Source organism: Oreochromis aureus, linkage group 1 (assembly GCF_013358895.1).
Source record: "Oreochromis aureus strain Israel breed Guangdong linkage group 1, ZZ_aureus, whole genome shotgun sequence".
Classification (NCBI taxonomy): Eukaryota; Metazoa; Chordata; class Actinopteri; order Cichliformes; family Cichlidae; genus Oreochromis; species Oreochromis aureus.
The window spans coordinates 3,022,945-3,038,216 of NC_052942.1; the positions used below are offsets into that span (position 1 = coordinate 3,022,945).

The 15,272-nt window shown below is 42.0% G+C and overlaps 1 protein-coding gene across 1 annotated transcript in view; it reads left to right on the forward strand.

The window, feature by feature from the left end:
• Window positions 1-15,272, forward strand: part of shank2b (SH3 and multiple ankyrin repeat domains 2b) — a 327,738-nt gene that overhangs the window by 295,175 nt on the left and 17,291 nt on the right. The window contains exons 17-22 of the mRNA XM_039619730.1: window positions 7,598-7,733; window positions 8,792-8,872; window positions 8,983-8,991; window positions 11,983-12,006; window positions 13,546-13,658; window positions 14,217-14,322. Coding sequence (XP_039475664.1) covers window positions 7,598-7,733; window positions 8,792-8,872; window positions 8,983-8,991; window positions 11,983-12,006; window positions 13,546-13,658; window positions 14,217-14,322 — 469 coding nt within the window. The remainder of the gene's footprint in view (window positions 1-7,597; window positions 7,734-8,791; window positions 8,873-8,982; window positions 8,992-11,982; window positions 12,007-13,545; window positions 13,659-14,216; window positions 14,323-15,272) is intronic.

Below are 15,272 nucleotides of genomic sequence, written 5' to 3' on the forward strand. Positions count from 1 at the left end.
CAAGTATTTCTGGATTTGGCAAGACTCAGAGTTGTATTTGAAGTCTGCTGTAAACAATGTGAAAAGGAATGGAGCCAGGACAGTCCCTCGTCGAGCCCCCGTGCTGCTCATTCATGTCCTAGAGACACAGTTACCCAACCTGACAAACTGTGGCCTTTCTGTTAGGTAGTCTGTAATCCAGAAAACAGAGAACGAATCTACTCCCATCTCTGTGAGCTTGTTTTTCCGGTTGGATGGTATTGACAGGACTTGAAAAATCAAAGAACATAACTCTCACATGAGCGCCAGATTGCTCCAGATGAGCTAGGGCTCTGTGAATCGTGTAGAGCACGGCTTCATTCACTCCAATGTGCTGTTTACATGCAAACTGCAGAGGATCAAGTTTGTCTTTGATCTCAAGTCTCAGTTGGTGAAGAATCAGTTTTTCATGATATGCGATGTGGGTCTATAGTCGTTCAGTTCGGGTGGACGCTTTATTTTTGGTACTGGCACAGTACGGGATGTTTTCCACAATGTCGGCACCTGCCCCAGTTGTAGACTTAGAGGTTGACACAGTTGGGTAGCACGGTCTTCAAGCAGCCTTGCAGACACACCATCTGGGCTATCAGCCTTCCCAGAGCATAGTCTTCCTAGCTGCAGTCTCATCCCTCTCACTGTGCAGATAAAGGAGGCGGCACAGGTGTAAGAGGGGAAGTGGCTGCCATAGTAGTGGAGCTGTGGTGGAAAAGCACACTTGTGGAGGAGAATTAGGAAAAGAAGATGGAAGAAGAAGAAATCTCCCATAGCTAGAGCAAAGACTTTAGATTTTATCTAGAAAACCAAATGAAAATGCTTTCATGACTGCTAATTTGGTTGGGTTTTTGACCTACAGCTGGATTCCAGTTTGACCAGTTAAATAAAACTGACTTTCTTATTGGCTTACCTGCTAACAGAGACAAATTGCTTGATACCAACGTAGCAATTAGCTGGCTAACCTTAGCTTGCTTGCTTGTTAAGGTTATCACTAGCAATGCTACCACTATATTACCAATAAAATTAACACCACATGACCACTATGTCAGTATGTGTGTTTGTTGTCCCCATGTGGGGACTCTAGTTTGAGATTTCAGTGATGTCCTTACTAAGCATTAGCAAATAATTTAATAGCTGAAACAAACTTGAATAACTAACTTGTATAAAGTAGGAAAACACACATAAAACTGTCTAAATCGGGCACAACATAATGATATAGGGTTTAAGTTTTTACAAACATGAGGCAAATGAGTTACTCCACACAATCCTTGTTCTGCTCTGGTGCTCCAGAGCCAGCAGCTTGTTTTAATTTAAATATTTATTTCCCATAATAAGTTCAACAGGGTAGATGTACTTAAGGAACATGAGACTTCAGTTTCAGATAAATAAAGGCAAATATTGCAAACTACACAAAAGGCAGCCGCTAAAGCGTTTAAGTTTCAAAATAGAACAAACAAAACAAACAGACTAAATTGTCAATTCCAATTAGAAACAAAATATTAATTCTAAAAATAAATCTTAGGTCGTTTTACAGAAGAACAGACAAAATTGACTAACTTTTGTCAATATCAAATAAACTGAGAACTAAAAGGAAATTCTCAATCTCTCCTTGTTGTATAGCTTAGCTTTTCAAACAGTTTTAACAGTTACTTTAGTCTGACAAAAGCCGAATGAATAATTAGCGCTTTCAGTCAGAGATTGAGCATGCACCGCTTTATTGTATTTCAGAGACTTGCTTTCGGCACAATTTACAGTGCTGCGCTACTCTGTTTTTGTCAGACTTGAAATAGCCAAAATACCTTCACACTACGGAACTTCTATGGCCCTTCTGTTCGACAGTCTCTCCGGCATTGGAACCATCATTGTTTTTTCTTCGGTAACCTTCGCTCACGCTCTCGGTTGATTTTTCTCTAGTCGGCACACTCACTTCCTCCATTACCCGGGCAGCCCAGCTGGCTGCTTCCCAAACAAATACACATGTGCGCCTTGGCACTTGTGCTGTACATAACAAGTCATGTGACGTGACGCTGCAGCTGTGATTGGTTCGGCTCTGCGCTACTTAATTTGGATTGGCTGTTCTTTCTTTTTCTTTTAAGAGGACAAGAGAGATGAGGCCTATCGCAATAGTTTAATTTTTCTATCGAGAAAAAGTTATTTTGCAATACATATCGTTATCATTCTATCGCTCAGCTCTAGTACAGAGTTACTATTGCTGCTTTTGCTTATAGTTTAATTATGTTCAGTGAGAGAAATCTAGTCGGTTTTGTGCTTGAACAAGTCCATAAAAGTCAGGTTCAATATCCAGTTATTCTCCTCCACTTAACCTTATCAGGACCACCTACCCCAGCTACCATAGGGCAAGAGCTGGGGAACACCCTGGCACGGTGCTGACACAGAGAAACAGATAACAACCGCACCGCCATGCTGCCCCGTGGCTCTGTGTCTTAGGTGGAAATATAAAGGTCAAAATCCATCACTGGGAATGTTTGTTAACATATAAAGCTAGCCATCTTCTGGACATCTCTCTTGATGTATGGAACATTCTCCACTTTAAGAGAAGCATGAAAATCCAGCACCGATACCGACTTTAAGTGCTCGACAACAAATTGCAACAAACTGAGATTCAGTACTCTTGCCCTGATGGAGTTAGCGGTTTTGGTTACATCAGCAACGTCACTGATATACACAATACCCCCTGGTGTGATAATACAATGCACAAGCATCCGTTTCAGATCTGGGTTCACTTTAAAAGTCCAACTTTTTTGGACAGCCACCGTCACAGCTGTGTCACAGACATCACAGCTTTCCTCCAAGAACAAAAAGTCCAAATAGTTTCTTTGTTTTTAATTGAAGCTCCAGATTTCTCACCGTGTCCTTGAGCCATTTTGTCATGTTTCACCTGGAGACGAGCACATTGCAGCTGCATTGTTGTATCCAACGTTTTTGTGATGACAAGGCATGTTATGAAGGGTTTTTGGAGTTTGCTTTGCACCATGTTTACTGTAACGACTGGGCAAAGAAGAGGAAGGATGGAAGGCAAAGACATCTCCACAAAACTGATTCCTAAAGTTTTATATGGTTACGTTATCTTCTTGCTAAAAGATGTCGCTCTGCCTTCTCAATAAGCAGTCCTATCAGAAACCTAGATGGGCTTTTGCCACAAGTCAAGTGTGTGTGTGTGTGTGTGTGTGTGTGTTCACGTGAGTGTGTGTTCATCCTTCCAGCGTAGTTACATAATAGGGCAGAAGACAGAGGAGATTACATAAGACGAACCCTATATGTAAGCTGGTGGGCTTTTCTGGTTGTGTGTGTGTGTGTGTGCGTGTGCGTGTGTGTGTGTGCATGGGGTCATGCTGAAACAGCTGCTGGAGCATTTCTTTCTAATTAATAAAATGCAAAAAGGCTTTTGTGAGTTGGTTCGACCACAACACAAAGTAAGGAACTAAACTCAGGCTCTTTACTCTGTTACTGTTCGTCTCTGTCATCTCCCTCTCGCTGCACATCATCTGTTACAATTTCTCTCCTCCACCACGTTCCCTTTCTTTCCTTCTTGCAATCCATCATTCCTTTGTCGCTGCAGGTCAGTCTATCTCTCTGTCATCGCTGCGTGTCACCCCCCAGTCCTCCTTTCCTCTGTTTGTCTGGAACGAGAGAGGTGGAGCAAAGGAGAGAAGATGAGCGGAGCAGCAGGACCCATATTAAATCAGACGAGTAGTAATGAGATTAAAAAGCATCTACTAGGGTATGAAAAGGAAAGTTTAAAATGGTGTGTGTGTGTGTGTTCATTTGCGTAGTCAAAAGCAATGAGTGTGGGGGTGTTCAGTGTGTTGGATGCATTATTAAATGAGCTGATGTTTGTGACGTATACATGGAGAAACATACGCGAGGGCAGCAGCCAGGCTCCTTTATGAATATTGCAGCTATGAAGATTTTGTTGATTCTTTCAGTTTCTTATTGTGAAAATTGTTAATCAATTTCCTGGTGACCCACAGATTGTGTTTCATTGTCTTTTATTTGGACGTACAGAGGTGTAAAAAGTCCGTTCTCTTGTCTGTCACTGTTATGAAAAATGTAAAGGCTTTGTTGGCAATCTGATGGATCGGTCAACTCACCGTGTGTGGATTTCTGTTTTTGGTAGAAGGAGATTGTACAACTCTGGCCTGTACGTTCCTGTGAAATAAAGTATTCGTCCTTTCCTGAATGTTTCAGAGTAGAGCTGGGCGATATATCGATTATAGTTGCGGAGCCGCAAGTTTGCCTCTCTTTCGTCCACTTTTGTCTTTACGCAACGTTACTCGACCTCGCCTCTCCTTCACTGAACACAACTCCCCCTCCTCCCCCATCGCTTCCTGCAGGCAGCGACAAGATGGACACGGCAAATCTCCGTTAATGAGTTACTGCGCATCGCCCCGTGCGTGGGGCTGGACGGCGTCAACGTGTTAACGAGCTAACCACGCTAACGAGCTAGCCACGCTAACGAGCTAACCACGCTAATGCCATGCACGGCCTGAAATCCTTTCATTCTCTCAAAAGTTGACTGCGCGCCTTTTGTATGAATTCTGGTTGTGCTTGATGACCGCGAACCGATTTTATGTGATACACAGCGCTCAGCAATCTGTCAAAAAATGTTTTAGTACGACTTTGCTAAGCTACGGAGCTGCACCGCTTGATGGATTGTCGGAGCATTACGGCTACCGAGGAGCCTCGCGGAGTGATACGTACTGTGCTTCAACGTAATATTACCGTACTGTGTGTGTATAAGGACCATAAATGGCTCCTGTTCAGAGACATGGGGCGTTTATCAATATGCGTACTTGTGCGTACTTGCGTTCTCGTGTACTCGTGATACGTCATCAGTCGGAGACCAAGTACTGTTCCAATTCGAAGTACGCATCAAGCCGAGAACGCGAAAAAGTCCCGGATGTGTTCTCGATCCGCCCGTTTTATCGAGCATGCATCGGTGTGGACTTGGTACAGCTATATATCCCAGAATGCATTTCGTCCAAAACTCAACAGCGGACGCCCGGCACATCGTTTTCAACCCCCCCGCTCGCGGTCTTCTCACTACTCAGGTTAAAGAAACCCCAGCAGCTGTCTATAGTATTGAGTGTCCACTAGAATAGAAATAAAATGGTAAATGGCCTGTATTTATATAGCGCTTTTCTAGTCCCTAAGGACCCCAAAGCGCTTTACATATCCAGTCATTCACACACACATTCACACACTGGTGATGGCAAGCTACGTTGTAGCCACAGCCACCCTGGGGCGCACTGACAGAGGCGAGGCTGCCGGACACTGGCGCCACCGGGCCCTCTGACCACCACCAGTAGGCAACGGGTGAAGTGTCTTGCCCAAGGACACAACGACCGAGACTGTCCGAGCCGGGGCTCGAACCGGTAACCTTCCGATTACAAGGCAAACTCCCAACTCTTGAGCCACGATCGCCCCGTAGATTGTAGAATAGAAATAAAAGCGTTCTAACATCTCACCTGCTTGTTTTTATTAAGGCATGTACACGTATGTACATGTACACTATTTTTATTAATAGAGGTTTCACTACTGAGGTTAAAAATGATATATAAGTCACTTAGATCACTTCTAAATGTTAATGTTTGGTTTATTTCAGTGTTTTATTTGTTCCTGAGTAAACCGGTTTGGCTGTGATTACAGTTAAGCTTCATAACATGTTACTCACAGTTAAATTAGGAGGGGATGGCAGTAAAACTCCGGACCTGTGACATCATCACGTACGCAGGTGTTCCAATTGTACATATCGCGAGTCCGTGCTCGCGTTCTCGGCGAGTACATACTCACCGAGAACGCGAGTACGTACTCGCGTACTTGGGCATTGATAAACGGCCATGGTTACGAAGCGGATTTCAAACTCCAGGCTGTCAGTCACGCAGTAGAAGTTGGGAACAGAGCAGCTGTGAAATCTGTCTATGTTATTATGCTCAGCGTCTTTTAGTTTACATTTTGACTGCACAATTGTGAGCTCTTTGTTATGCACAAAACAACATAGTTTTCTTTTATTTATAGAGCATCATTATTTAATAAATGCTCATAATTTATTTTTGAGTAGTTTTTTTCATGTACATCTGCGCTGTATGTTAATAAAAGTGCCTGTGTGACATCTGGGACACAGCTTTGACTAAGAACTCTCTTTTTGTTCTTACTTTATGGCTTTAAAAAAATATCGAGATATATATCTTATATCGCCATCCAGCTAAAAAATATCGAGATATGAATTTTGGGTCATATCGCCCAGATCTATTTCAGATCATCCAACTAACTTTAATATACATTAAAAATAACCCCTGTGGATACAGAATGCAGTTTTTAAATGATTATTTAATTCATTAAGGTCAGTTTTCATGATTCAGCAATAAGAAAGAGATTGGGCAAAATTGGCAAGATGTCAAAAACATCTTGATCATCAGCGAGACTTTTGGGGAAATTATCTGTGACAAAAGTCACCGAGACAAAATTTAAACTTTTTTTCGAGGTTTTGGACGAGCTACATCCAGATGAACAGAATCAACCTTTTGGGATTTCCTTACCTGGATGATTGAGCATGCATCAAGACACTTTGATTAAGGCTAAGTGTAAACAGAATTGTATGCAGCCCGTGGGTGAAGCCTGGGTAATTACCAGGATTTGTATCTTGTTTTCGCATGACAAGCGTTTATCCACAAAGCTCAATATTTTGCTTCACCTGTCGACAGAATTCTGTTCCAAAGGTGTTTGGGTGGTTTTTGTAATTATGTGATCTTTGCAGATTCCAAATCCTAAAGGAAAGTAGCAACAGTCCTAAATTTCCTTCATTTAGACAGCTTCTCGGTTTGCGGACTAACACAATACTTTTCAGCTCCATGCGTCTCAAAGCTGCTTTTATAATTCTATGAAAGTTTTTGTGATCAAGGAATGGTTCACACCAGCCAGTCTTTCGACAGTCATGGCCAGAAGTTTGTTTTTCATGCACTTTGCAGGTTTTAATTTAGAATATTATATACACATTTCTATGATATTGTGAAGAAGAATTACAAGGATTTAATATGTTTCAAAATCTTTTAATGGCAAATAAATAAATTAGTTTTGGCCACAGCTGTAGAGAAGATCAGTGCTGGTCAGTCACTGAACTTTGTACATCTTCATTTATACTTTTATGTCCTCAGACAGAACATCTGACTCAAACTAGCTCATGGCACAGTTGTTAGCACAGAGACTCACTCACTTTAATTGCCTGAAATATGTCTACACAGTGTGTTCAATAAAAATACATTTTAGTAAGGTTTTAAATCAAACTAGTGGATGTGGTGGTTGGAGAGACAGTTTACCAGTCTGGTTGGTTTCCAGTAGAAAGTGATGGTTTGCACTGTGAAGCCATACTTGCACTTTTTCATTTCCTCCCTGAGTTTCTTTTGTATTGAAATTTGCATCTTCAGATTTAAACGAGCTGCAATTTTCTCCCACACTAAGCTGAGGTGTCGGTCCAGTGTTTACATTTTTGTGCTGTTCATAAATACGCAGTTAATAACATAAGCAAAGCTACAGGATAAGAAAACTTTTGGTTTGTTTGTGGCAGGTGAACCAGGAGAATGTGGTGAAGGTGGGCCATCGACAGGTGGTCAACATGATCCGCCAGGGAGGCAACCGGCTCCTGATTAAGGTGGTGACAGTGAGCCGGAATCTGGACCCCGAGGACACAGCACGCAAAAAAGGTACAGCAGCTCCAAGATGAGACTGAAAATGGCTGCCAGTCGTGTTTAGACGTGGATTCGAGAATCTAATCGTCATGAGGTGCTTCAGCTGAGGAGCAGCAGAGCACAGCTGTAGCATACAGCCTGCTGTAGTACAGTGCTGTGTGAACCTGATCACAGATGTACCTCCTGTATTAAAATACTAAAGTGACACACTGATGATTTAGTTCACTATTATCTATATAGCTAGGAGAAATCTCAGCGCACTATGTGTTGTAAAGCAAATCCTCTTTAATATCCAAACATACATCCATTTGCTCCCGCTTTTCCAATTCAGGGTCCCGGGAGGAGCTGGAGCCTATCCCAGCTGTCGCAGGGCATGAGGCAGGGTACACACATATAGAAACAGACCATTCACGCTCAGATTCATACCTACAATAACTTTATAATCACCAGTTAACTAATGTGTTTGGACTGTGAGAGGAAGCTGGAGAGACATGGTGAAAACATGAAAACTCCAAGCAGGACCTCCTTGATGTGAGGTCAGTGCTAACCACTGCTCTCCACCAACAAGAGGAAAAAACACTCAGGAACAGGAAGAGACTTCCAACAAAACCATTATCAGGGAGGTCATCTACTGAAGCTGGTTGGGGGGGGGAGAAGGACTGTGTAATAATACCCATCAAAGACCACGACAAACCGGACCGACTCTGTGCTTAGACTACAAACGGCAAACACGAGAGACTGTCGTGTATTTAGGTCAGACCAGGTGGTTTTAATACAAACTAGACAAAATCTACACATGGAAATAAGCAAACCTTTAAATGTTTGTCAAAAATCTCTGATCAGAATATTGCTTTTGTCTCTGTGTTGTTCTGATACTCTAAAATCGTTGTTTTAAAATGATATTTTCTTATTATCGGAAAATATTTCTCATTTGATCCTTTTCCCTCAGTGAAATTCTTTTTTCCCATCGCTCGACTGATCGATTAAAGATTTACCTGAAAAGGTGTGACGCCTCCAGATCACTGCAGATGACCTGCCTGCTTTTGGTCACATGTCTGTTTCTCTCTGCTCAGCTCCTCCACCTCCAAAGAGAGCCCCCACCACAGCCCTGTCAATGCGCTCAAAGTCGATGACGTCTGAACTCGAGGAACTCGGTAAGAGCCGCAGTTTTGACTTTAGTAACTCGTAATGGCAAATGGGAGCAAGTGTCTCACAGAAGATCTTTTTTGTACCTCTTTCTCATGGTTGGTTAATCTCTCAATAGTGGATAAAGGTAAGCAGATAATGCTGTATAACCCTCTGCCATCCATTATGCCCAACTGCATATACATTTGCTCACAGTGGCTGATTGAGGCTTTTGTTCAGGCTAATGCAATATGCGTTTCCATCATCTGGTCACTTTAGTTTGGCTTAAAGAAGAAAATAGAAGAAAACCGCTTTTCCTCCCTCATCTCCTCTCCTCCTTTGCATGAAGTGCTCTTGCTTCTGGATGCCCACACTCATCCACACTCATGAGTTGTTGCTTCTGCTGCAAAGAGCAAACGAGTAAAAAGAGCATTAGTTTGACTGTATCGTCTTTCTGTTGGTTTTGTCCGTGTGTACGATGTACATTTTAGAGGTGTTTTGTGTTGTCCTGACGCCTCATGACAAACAGCAGAGTTAGGGTTTCTGAGATGATGCGTTCAAAAGAGACACAGGCCTGAAAGGCATGAAAGGAGGGCAGCCATGAAATGTGAAGGGAGCATTAGAAGAGGACAAACAATCAATTCATGAGTACCCACACGCATAAATGTCCTACCTTTGTCGTGTAAATTACCTAGACATTATTTATCCCCAGGTGAAGAAAGGTTTTTTGATGTTTGATTTTTACCTGATGTTAAAGTTGTAACCCTTCTTATTATAGAGGTGATCTGATGACACATCGTTACCGTGATGACACAAATCATTGTTGAACTGATCCTTTGGTAGACATACAACAAACAGCAGCAGGTGGATCTCTTTCCACTGTAGCCAAAGGTTTTTAAACAGAATTCAGAAAGTAATAACTTGTGACTGATGTCACGCTGAACTTGGTTTGCTTGCAGAGGACGTGGATACATGCAGTTTGTTGCATGTGGTTTTTTAAAGCTTGCTGTGGTTGCTGCTAGCTGCTCTGCTGGCAAACCCAAACTTACTTGTTCCACTTTGACTTGTTAGGCAGACACATGTTAAAGGAGACCTGTTAGAACGTTTAACCTTTTTTTTTTTTCATCTTTGGACTAAAGCAGCATCGCACATAGCCGAAAATAATTTATTTGTCTTACACTTGGTCTATGTGCAGCTCATCAGACAGATATCATGGCAAAATGTGCAGTAGACACACATGTCCACTGTGTCCGTGCAGAAGTAGCTCTAAGCTGCAGTAACAGCACGGGGAGATATTCTATTTGAAGCAGGCAACTCTAACACATTTACATGTCAACATTAATCTCGTTAAAATGACGTTAACACCATAACTGCATTAACACCGCAAATGTAAGTTAGCGAGTTAGCGCGGATCGCCGCGTGTGTGGGGCTGGACGGCGCTAACGCATTAACGAGTTAACCGTGCTAACGCGTCGACACCGTGCAGCCCCACGCACGGGGCGATCAGTGCTAACGGAGATTTGCAGTGTTAATGCCGTTATGGTGTTAACGTCATTTTAACGAGATTAACGCTGACAGCAGTAGACATATTAGCCACCTAGCTTTATCGTTTCTGACGTTTACTAACCTTAGAATCTACTTAATACGTTTTTTACTCGCTGCTGACATCTTGACTTCACATGTATAATGCATTTGCATGTGTGCATGCATGAGTGTCCATTTCACATTTTGGAGAGGCACAGTGTGAAATGGGCACTGTGGAATACACGTTTTGCCGTGATGCTGGGTTGCATCAGTTTAAGTTAATGAAGTCATTTTAGCTCCCACCTCCCACTCCTTAAACAAACACTTTTCTGATTGGCTACCACATGCAAACAAAAAAACTATATATATATATATATATATATATATATATATACATATATATAGTTGACAGCATTACAGATGATGGCTTTTAAACTGAATATGATTACACCATCATGTCATCATATCCAGGAAGTTGTTTCCATAATTTCCTAATAATAATTTCGGTTTCTCTTGGCCAGATGATAGGACAGTTTTCTTCTTTATCTCAGACTGTTTTAAACGAGCTTGGGCCCACATCCTGAAAAAGCATGCTATCCCAATGCTATCCCTCCCATGTTTACCTTCAAAACCTCAGCCAAATTCTAGATTAAGATTTAGGAGCTGATTTGGGGGGGGGGGGTTTAAGCAGAGAGAACACACTAGCTGTTTTAAAGTAATCTGGAATGCAGCCTGATGAAGGAGAATTATTTATGACAGAGAGAAGCTGGGGGAGATGACAGGCAAAACCTCTTTCATGAAATTAGGAGGAACAATGTCAGTTGGCCATGTGACTATATCACTATATCTTTTGTGGGAATTAGCTTAAATTTGGAGCACAGAACTGGGTCAGACATTTGGAAAAAAACCCGTGACCTGATACAGCGGTCCCCAACCTTTTTTGCACCACGGACCGGTTTAATGTCAGATAATATTTTCAGGGACCGGCCTTTAAGGTGTCGCGGATAAATACAACAAAATAAAATGATACGACCGAGACCAAAACTGTGGGATTTTGTAAATATAATAATAAACGTGAATTCACTGTGTAACTGTGTAACTTTATTAGCAGCGTCCTCCTGAAATGCACCAACAACACTGAGAGTAACATCCTCCTCTCTGCCATTTAATGCTCTCTGGTCGCTATGGTAACGCGTAAATATTTCTTTCAAAATAAGACACACAACTACACCACGGGAAAAGACCCAGGGAAACCGAGTAAACAATAAAAACCCTAAAAATTTCACACCCGAGCCTCAACTCGCGCGGCCTGGTACCAAACGACTCACGGACCGGTACCGGTCCGAGGCCCGGGGGTTGGGGACCGCTGCCAGAAAAGAAATTCAGAAGATATTAGAGGAAGAAGACCGAGTAGCATTTAGTTAATAGTACTGAAAAGGATCCTTGAATTGTGCTTATTATTGTTAATCAAACTACCAAAATAAGAAGTTCTCACATCTTTCATGAGCCGCCCTCATCACAGGGCTTTGTGACGAGGGCAGCTTGTCATGCCTCCGGGGAAAAGCGTTGAGTCTGTGTATATGCTCTGAAGACTCTTTTTTTGTCATCCTTTAAGCCACTCTAAGGAAAAAGAAAGGTGGTAAGTTACAGCGGGCATGCTTTCAGTCTGATCTAGTATCTCCAGTGATTGATTTCTGTCCCGTATTTCCCACACACTCCACTCCACTGTGATTAACTAACACTGTTGTAGTGATTCCTTTTCTGACTCGCTCCATTTCGACCGATTTAAACCAAATGGAGCTACGCCCATAGTGTATTTGCATGATTTACAAAGTGTTTTGATTGCAGCTGTTTCTGTCTTCTAAATGTTGTTAGTGCATGGTTAAATGTCGTAGTAATCACAGGCTATAGATTCTTCTTGCTGAGCATTCCCAGGATTTGCTTTAGATTAAAGGGGCATGTCACCTCACAGTGCTTCCTTGCAGGCAGACCCACAAACCTAATTTGCAACACTATCAGCAGTAAGCATACACTCTTTACTTTCTGGAATCTTTTTACGCTTTAAACACAAAAATATACATAGTGGCAGAGCCTTAATGAGGAATTACAAATGAGTATGAGTGTGAGTCAGTGTTTTTTCACTATACCTGACCTTTAAAGTTTCATGTTTCTCTTCATGTGTGCATTTTTCTGTAAGCTACTTGTGTGTGTTAGTGTGTGTGTTCATGTGAGGAGGAGGAGGTTTATTCTAGGAAATGTTTCACTCACACATAGGTTTCCAGGGCAACCGTGTTGCATGTTGTTTGATAGGCTGTAGCTGCGATCCAACTGGGAGACAGATCAGAGAGAGAGTGAAAAGGAATGTGCGTCTTTCTGCTATTTCTGTGTGTTTGTGTGGTTTTTACCTCTAACCGTAGTTAAGGTCATTGATGCTCCTTTCCTCCCCTTTCCTCCCCTCCCCATTCCTCTCCTCTGTGTATAGATGCGCAGAAGAAGAGGATTGTTTTCCAAGTCACTCTAAGTAATCACTCCCCTGATGCATGGAAGCTTTCTACATCCTAGACAGTTGTAGGCAGGTGACACAGTAAGAGGAGAGATCAGGGCTAGCATGTAGCTTCTCTGAGCAAAACCCTTTAGCTGGACTCTATTTGATGGCATCATCACACACCAGAGGGAAGTTCAGTTTTGCCAAATTTGCCATTGATGGCTTTCTCGTGTTGCAGGCAGTGTAAAAAAAATAAAATAAAAAACAATAAAAACACAGAGAAAGGTAATGGCAAGCTTGGCAGGCTTTCACATCCATTGCTCATTTTACATTTAACGAGGGAACGACCCTGAGAGCTGGATGATGCTGCTGAGTCGGCTGTTTGGAAAGAGCTTGCACGGCTTCCAAGGCTGGACATGCCAGGCGCATTTCATCAAAGTTGCCCTCTCTCCCCTTCCCCTTGCTCCTCCTCCCTCATACTCCCACACCCACAAAAAAAAAGCGTTTCAACTGTTTTCTGTTTCAGTTCCATTCACAATTCGGTGTGGAAACACAAGGAAGGGTCACTGTAAATGACTGAATGAGTAGCTTGCATTTGACCCATCAGATCTGAAACTAAGGCTTTGCAAGTTCACTCCTGCCCCTTGTCACGGTTTTCAGTGCTGACATATTATGACTCGGTCTGCTTTGCAGACAAAGTAGAAGAGATGACCCATGCCCAGAAGACATCACCTGTTGACATGAAGATAGCCACAATTAAACCACGCCCATCCAGTCGCTGCTTGGTTACGCCAACTGATATGAATGTAAGCATAAGCGAACTTGCTTTATGGTGATCATAGTTTAAATTAGATTGTTCAGTATCAGGTTGCGTGGCTGTACCCTGTGCTGCTTCCCCAGACTGGATGCATTATGGAAAACTGGAAAACTGTTTGTCCTTTTGGAGCTCCTGTTTTTTAAAATATGTCGTGGAAAGCTTCCGGGCTAATGCTGATGTTTAACAGCCGATTTAAGGTTAGGGTTAGGTTTACATGTAATGAAAATATTATAAAAGTAGAGTTAATCCTAAAGTGCATGTAAGAGAATTCATTTGAAAGATAACATCTTCCCGTTTCTGAAAGTTTGCTTTATTTAAAACACCTGAAACCAGTAGCTAGTGTCAAAACAGAAAACTTGGGCACTGACATTGGTAGATGTCCTCCTATTTGCAAGTATCAGTCAACACAGCCAGTGGCAGGTGATGCCTGGACCTGGCCGATATGTTATGTATCCTAATGTATGAATTCCTGTAAGCAAATATTTAGAGATCTAATGAAACAATTATATATTCCAGTTATATTAATAATTTACAATTGACTTTTCAGTCCTTGTATCATGACCGCCAAGGAGTAGCTGTGGTGCCACCCACTGTGCCAGGAGCCTTCCTGGGGATACCTGAGAAGGGCACTATGAAAAAGCAAAAGTCCATAGGTATGATTTATATACAGTAAAAATATGTGTAGGTGTGTGTGTGAGTGTCCAGTAACCTGTGCTTTTAGCTTGTCATAATATTTTATTAATGCTCTGAGGACTTGCTCTTTGTGGTCTAGCAATATTAAAGCTAATTATAGATAAATTAGAGTGAGCCAGTCAGCAAAGTGTGCTTTCAGGCGATAATATTGGAGGTCATTAAGCATGTGCTCAAACCTCATTCTCACTCCCGAACTAGAGGGATGTCGTACATGCTAATGTTGGTTTCAGGTTTTTTGACTTGCAGTGCCATCAGAATTACGACAGCAATTATCTTCTTTATCTTCTTTTTGCACAATAATCCATTCAGGGCTCTATCTACAAACTGCATAGCCACACTCTTCTCTACACTCTGAAAATTAAGGACCTTGTTGTACCTTTAACCCTTTCATGCATGAAATATGACAACCTCAATCAGGATTTTTTATTCATCTTTAGGAATGAAAAAGTAATTTTGAACTTCATTTTTTTAAACATGTACTTTTCCACTAAGGTGGACACTGATGTGCACGGAGCAACACATCAGTGTCCAATGTAGTGGTTTATGTGCAAGTATACCATCACCACTGTAACAATTACAAGAAAACAGCCTTTGAATATCTGCCCACTGTAGTGACCAGTAGGGTTGGACGATATGTAAAAATTTTCCAACCGACAATCGTCAGTCCAATGTATATGATACATTCGCACATGTGCAGACTTTTTGATGGGCGGAGCAATGTAATCATGCACAGACTGATTTGAGCATTTACAACACAGAAGAAGTCCTAACATGGACAAACTAATTAAAAAAATATATATTAAAATTAGGGCTGTCAGCATTAACGCGGCGTTAACGCACTCATTGCGATTAAGGCAATTATAATTTTTAACGAGCTCAACTCATCTGGAACGCCGAATGAACAAGCTCT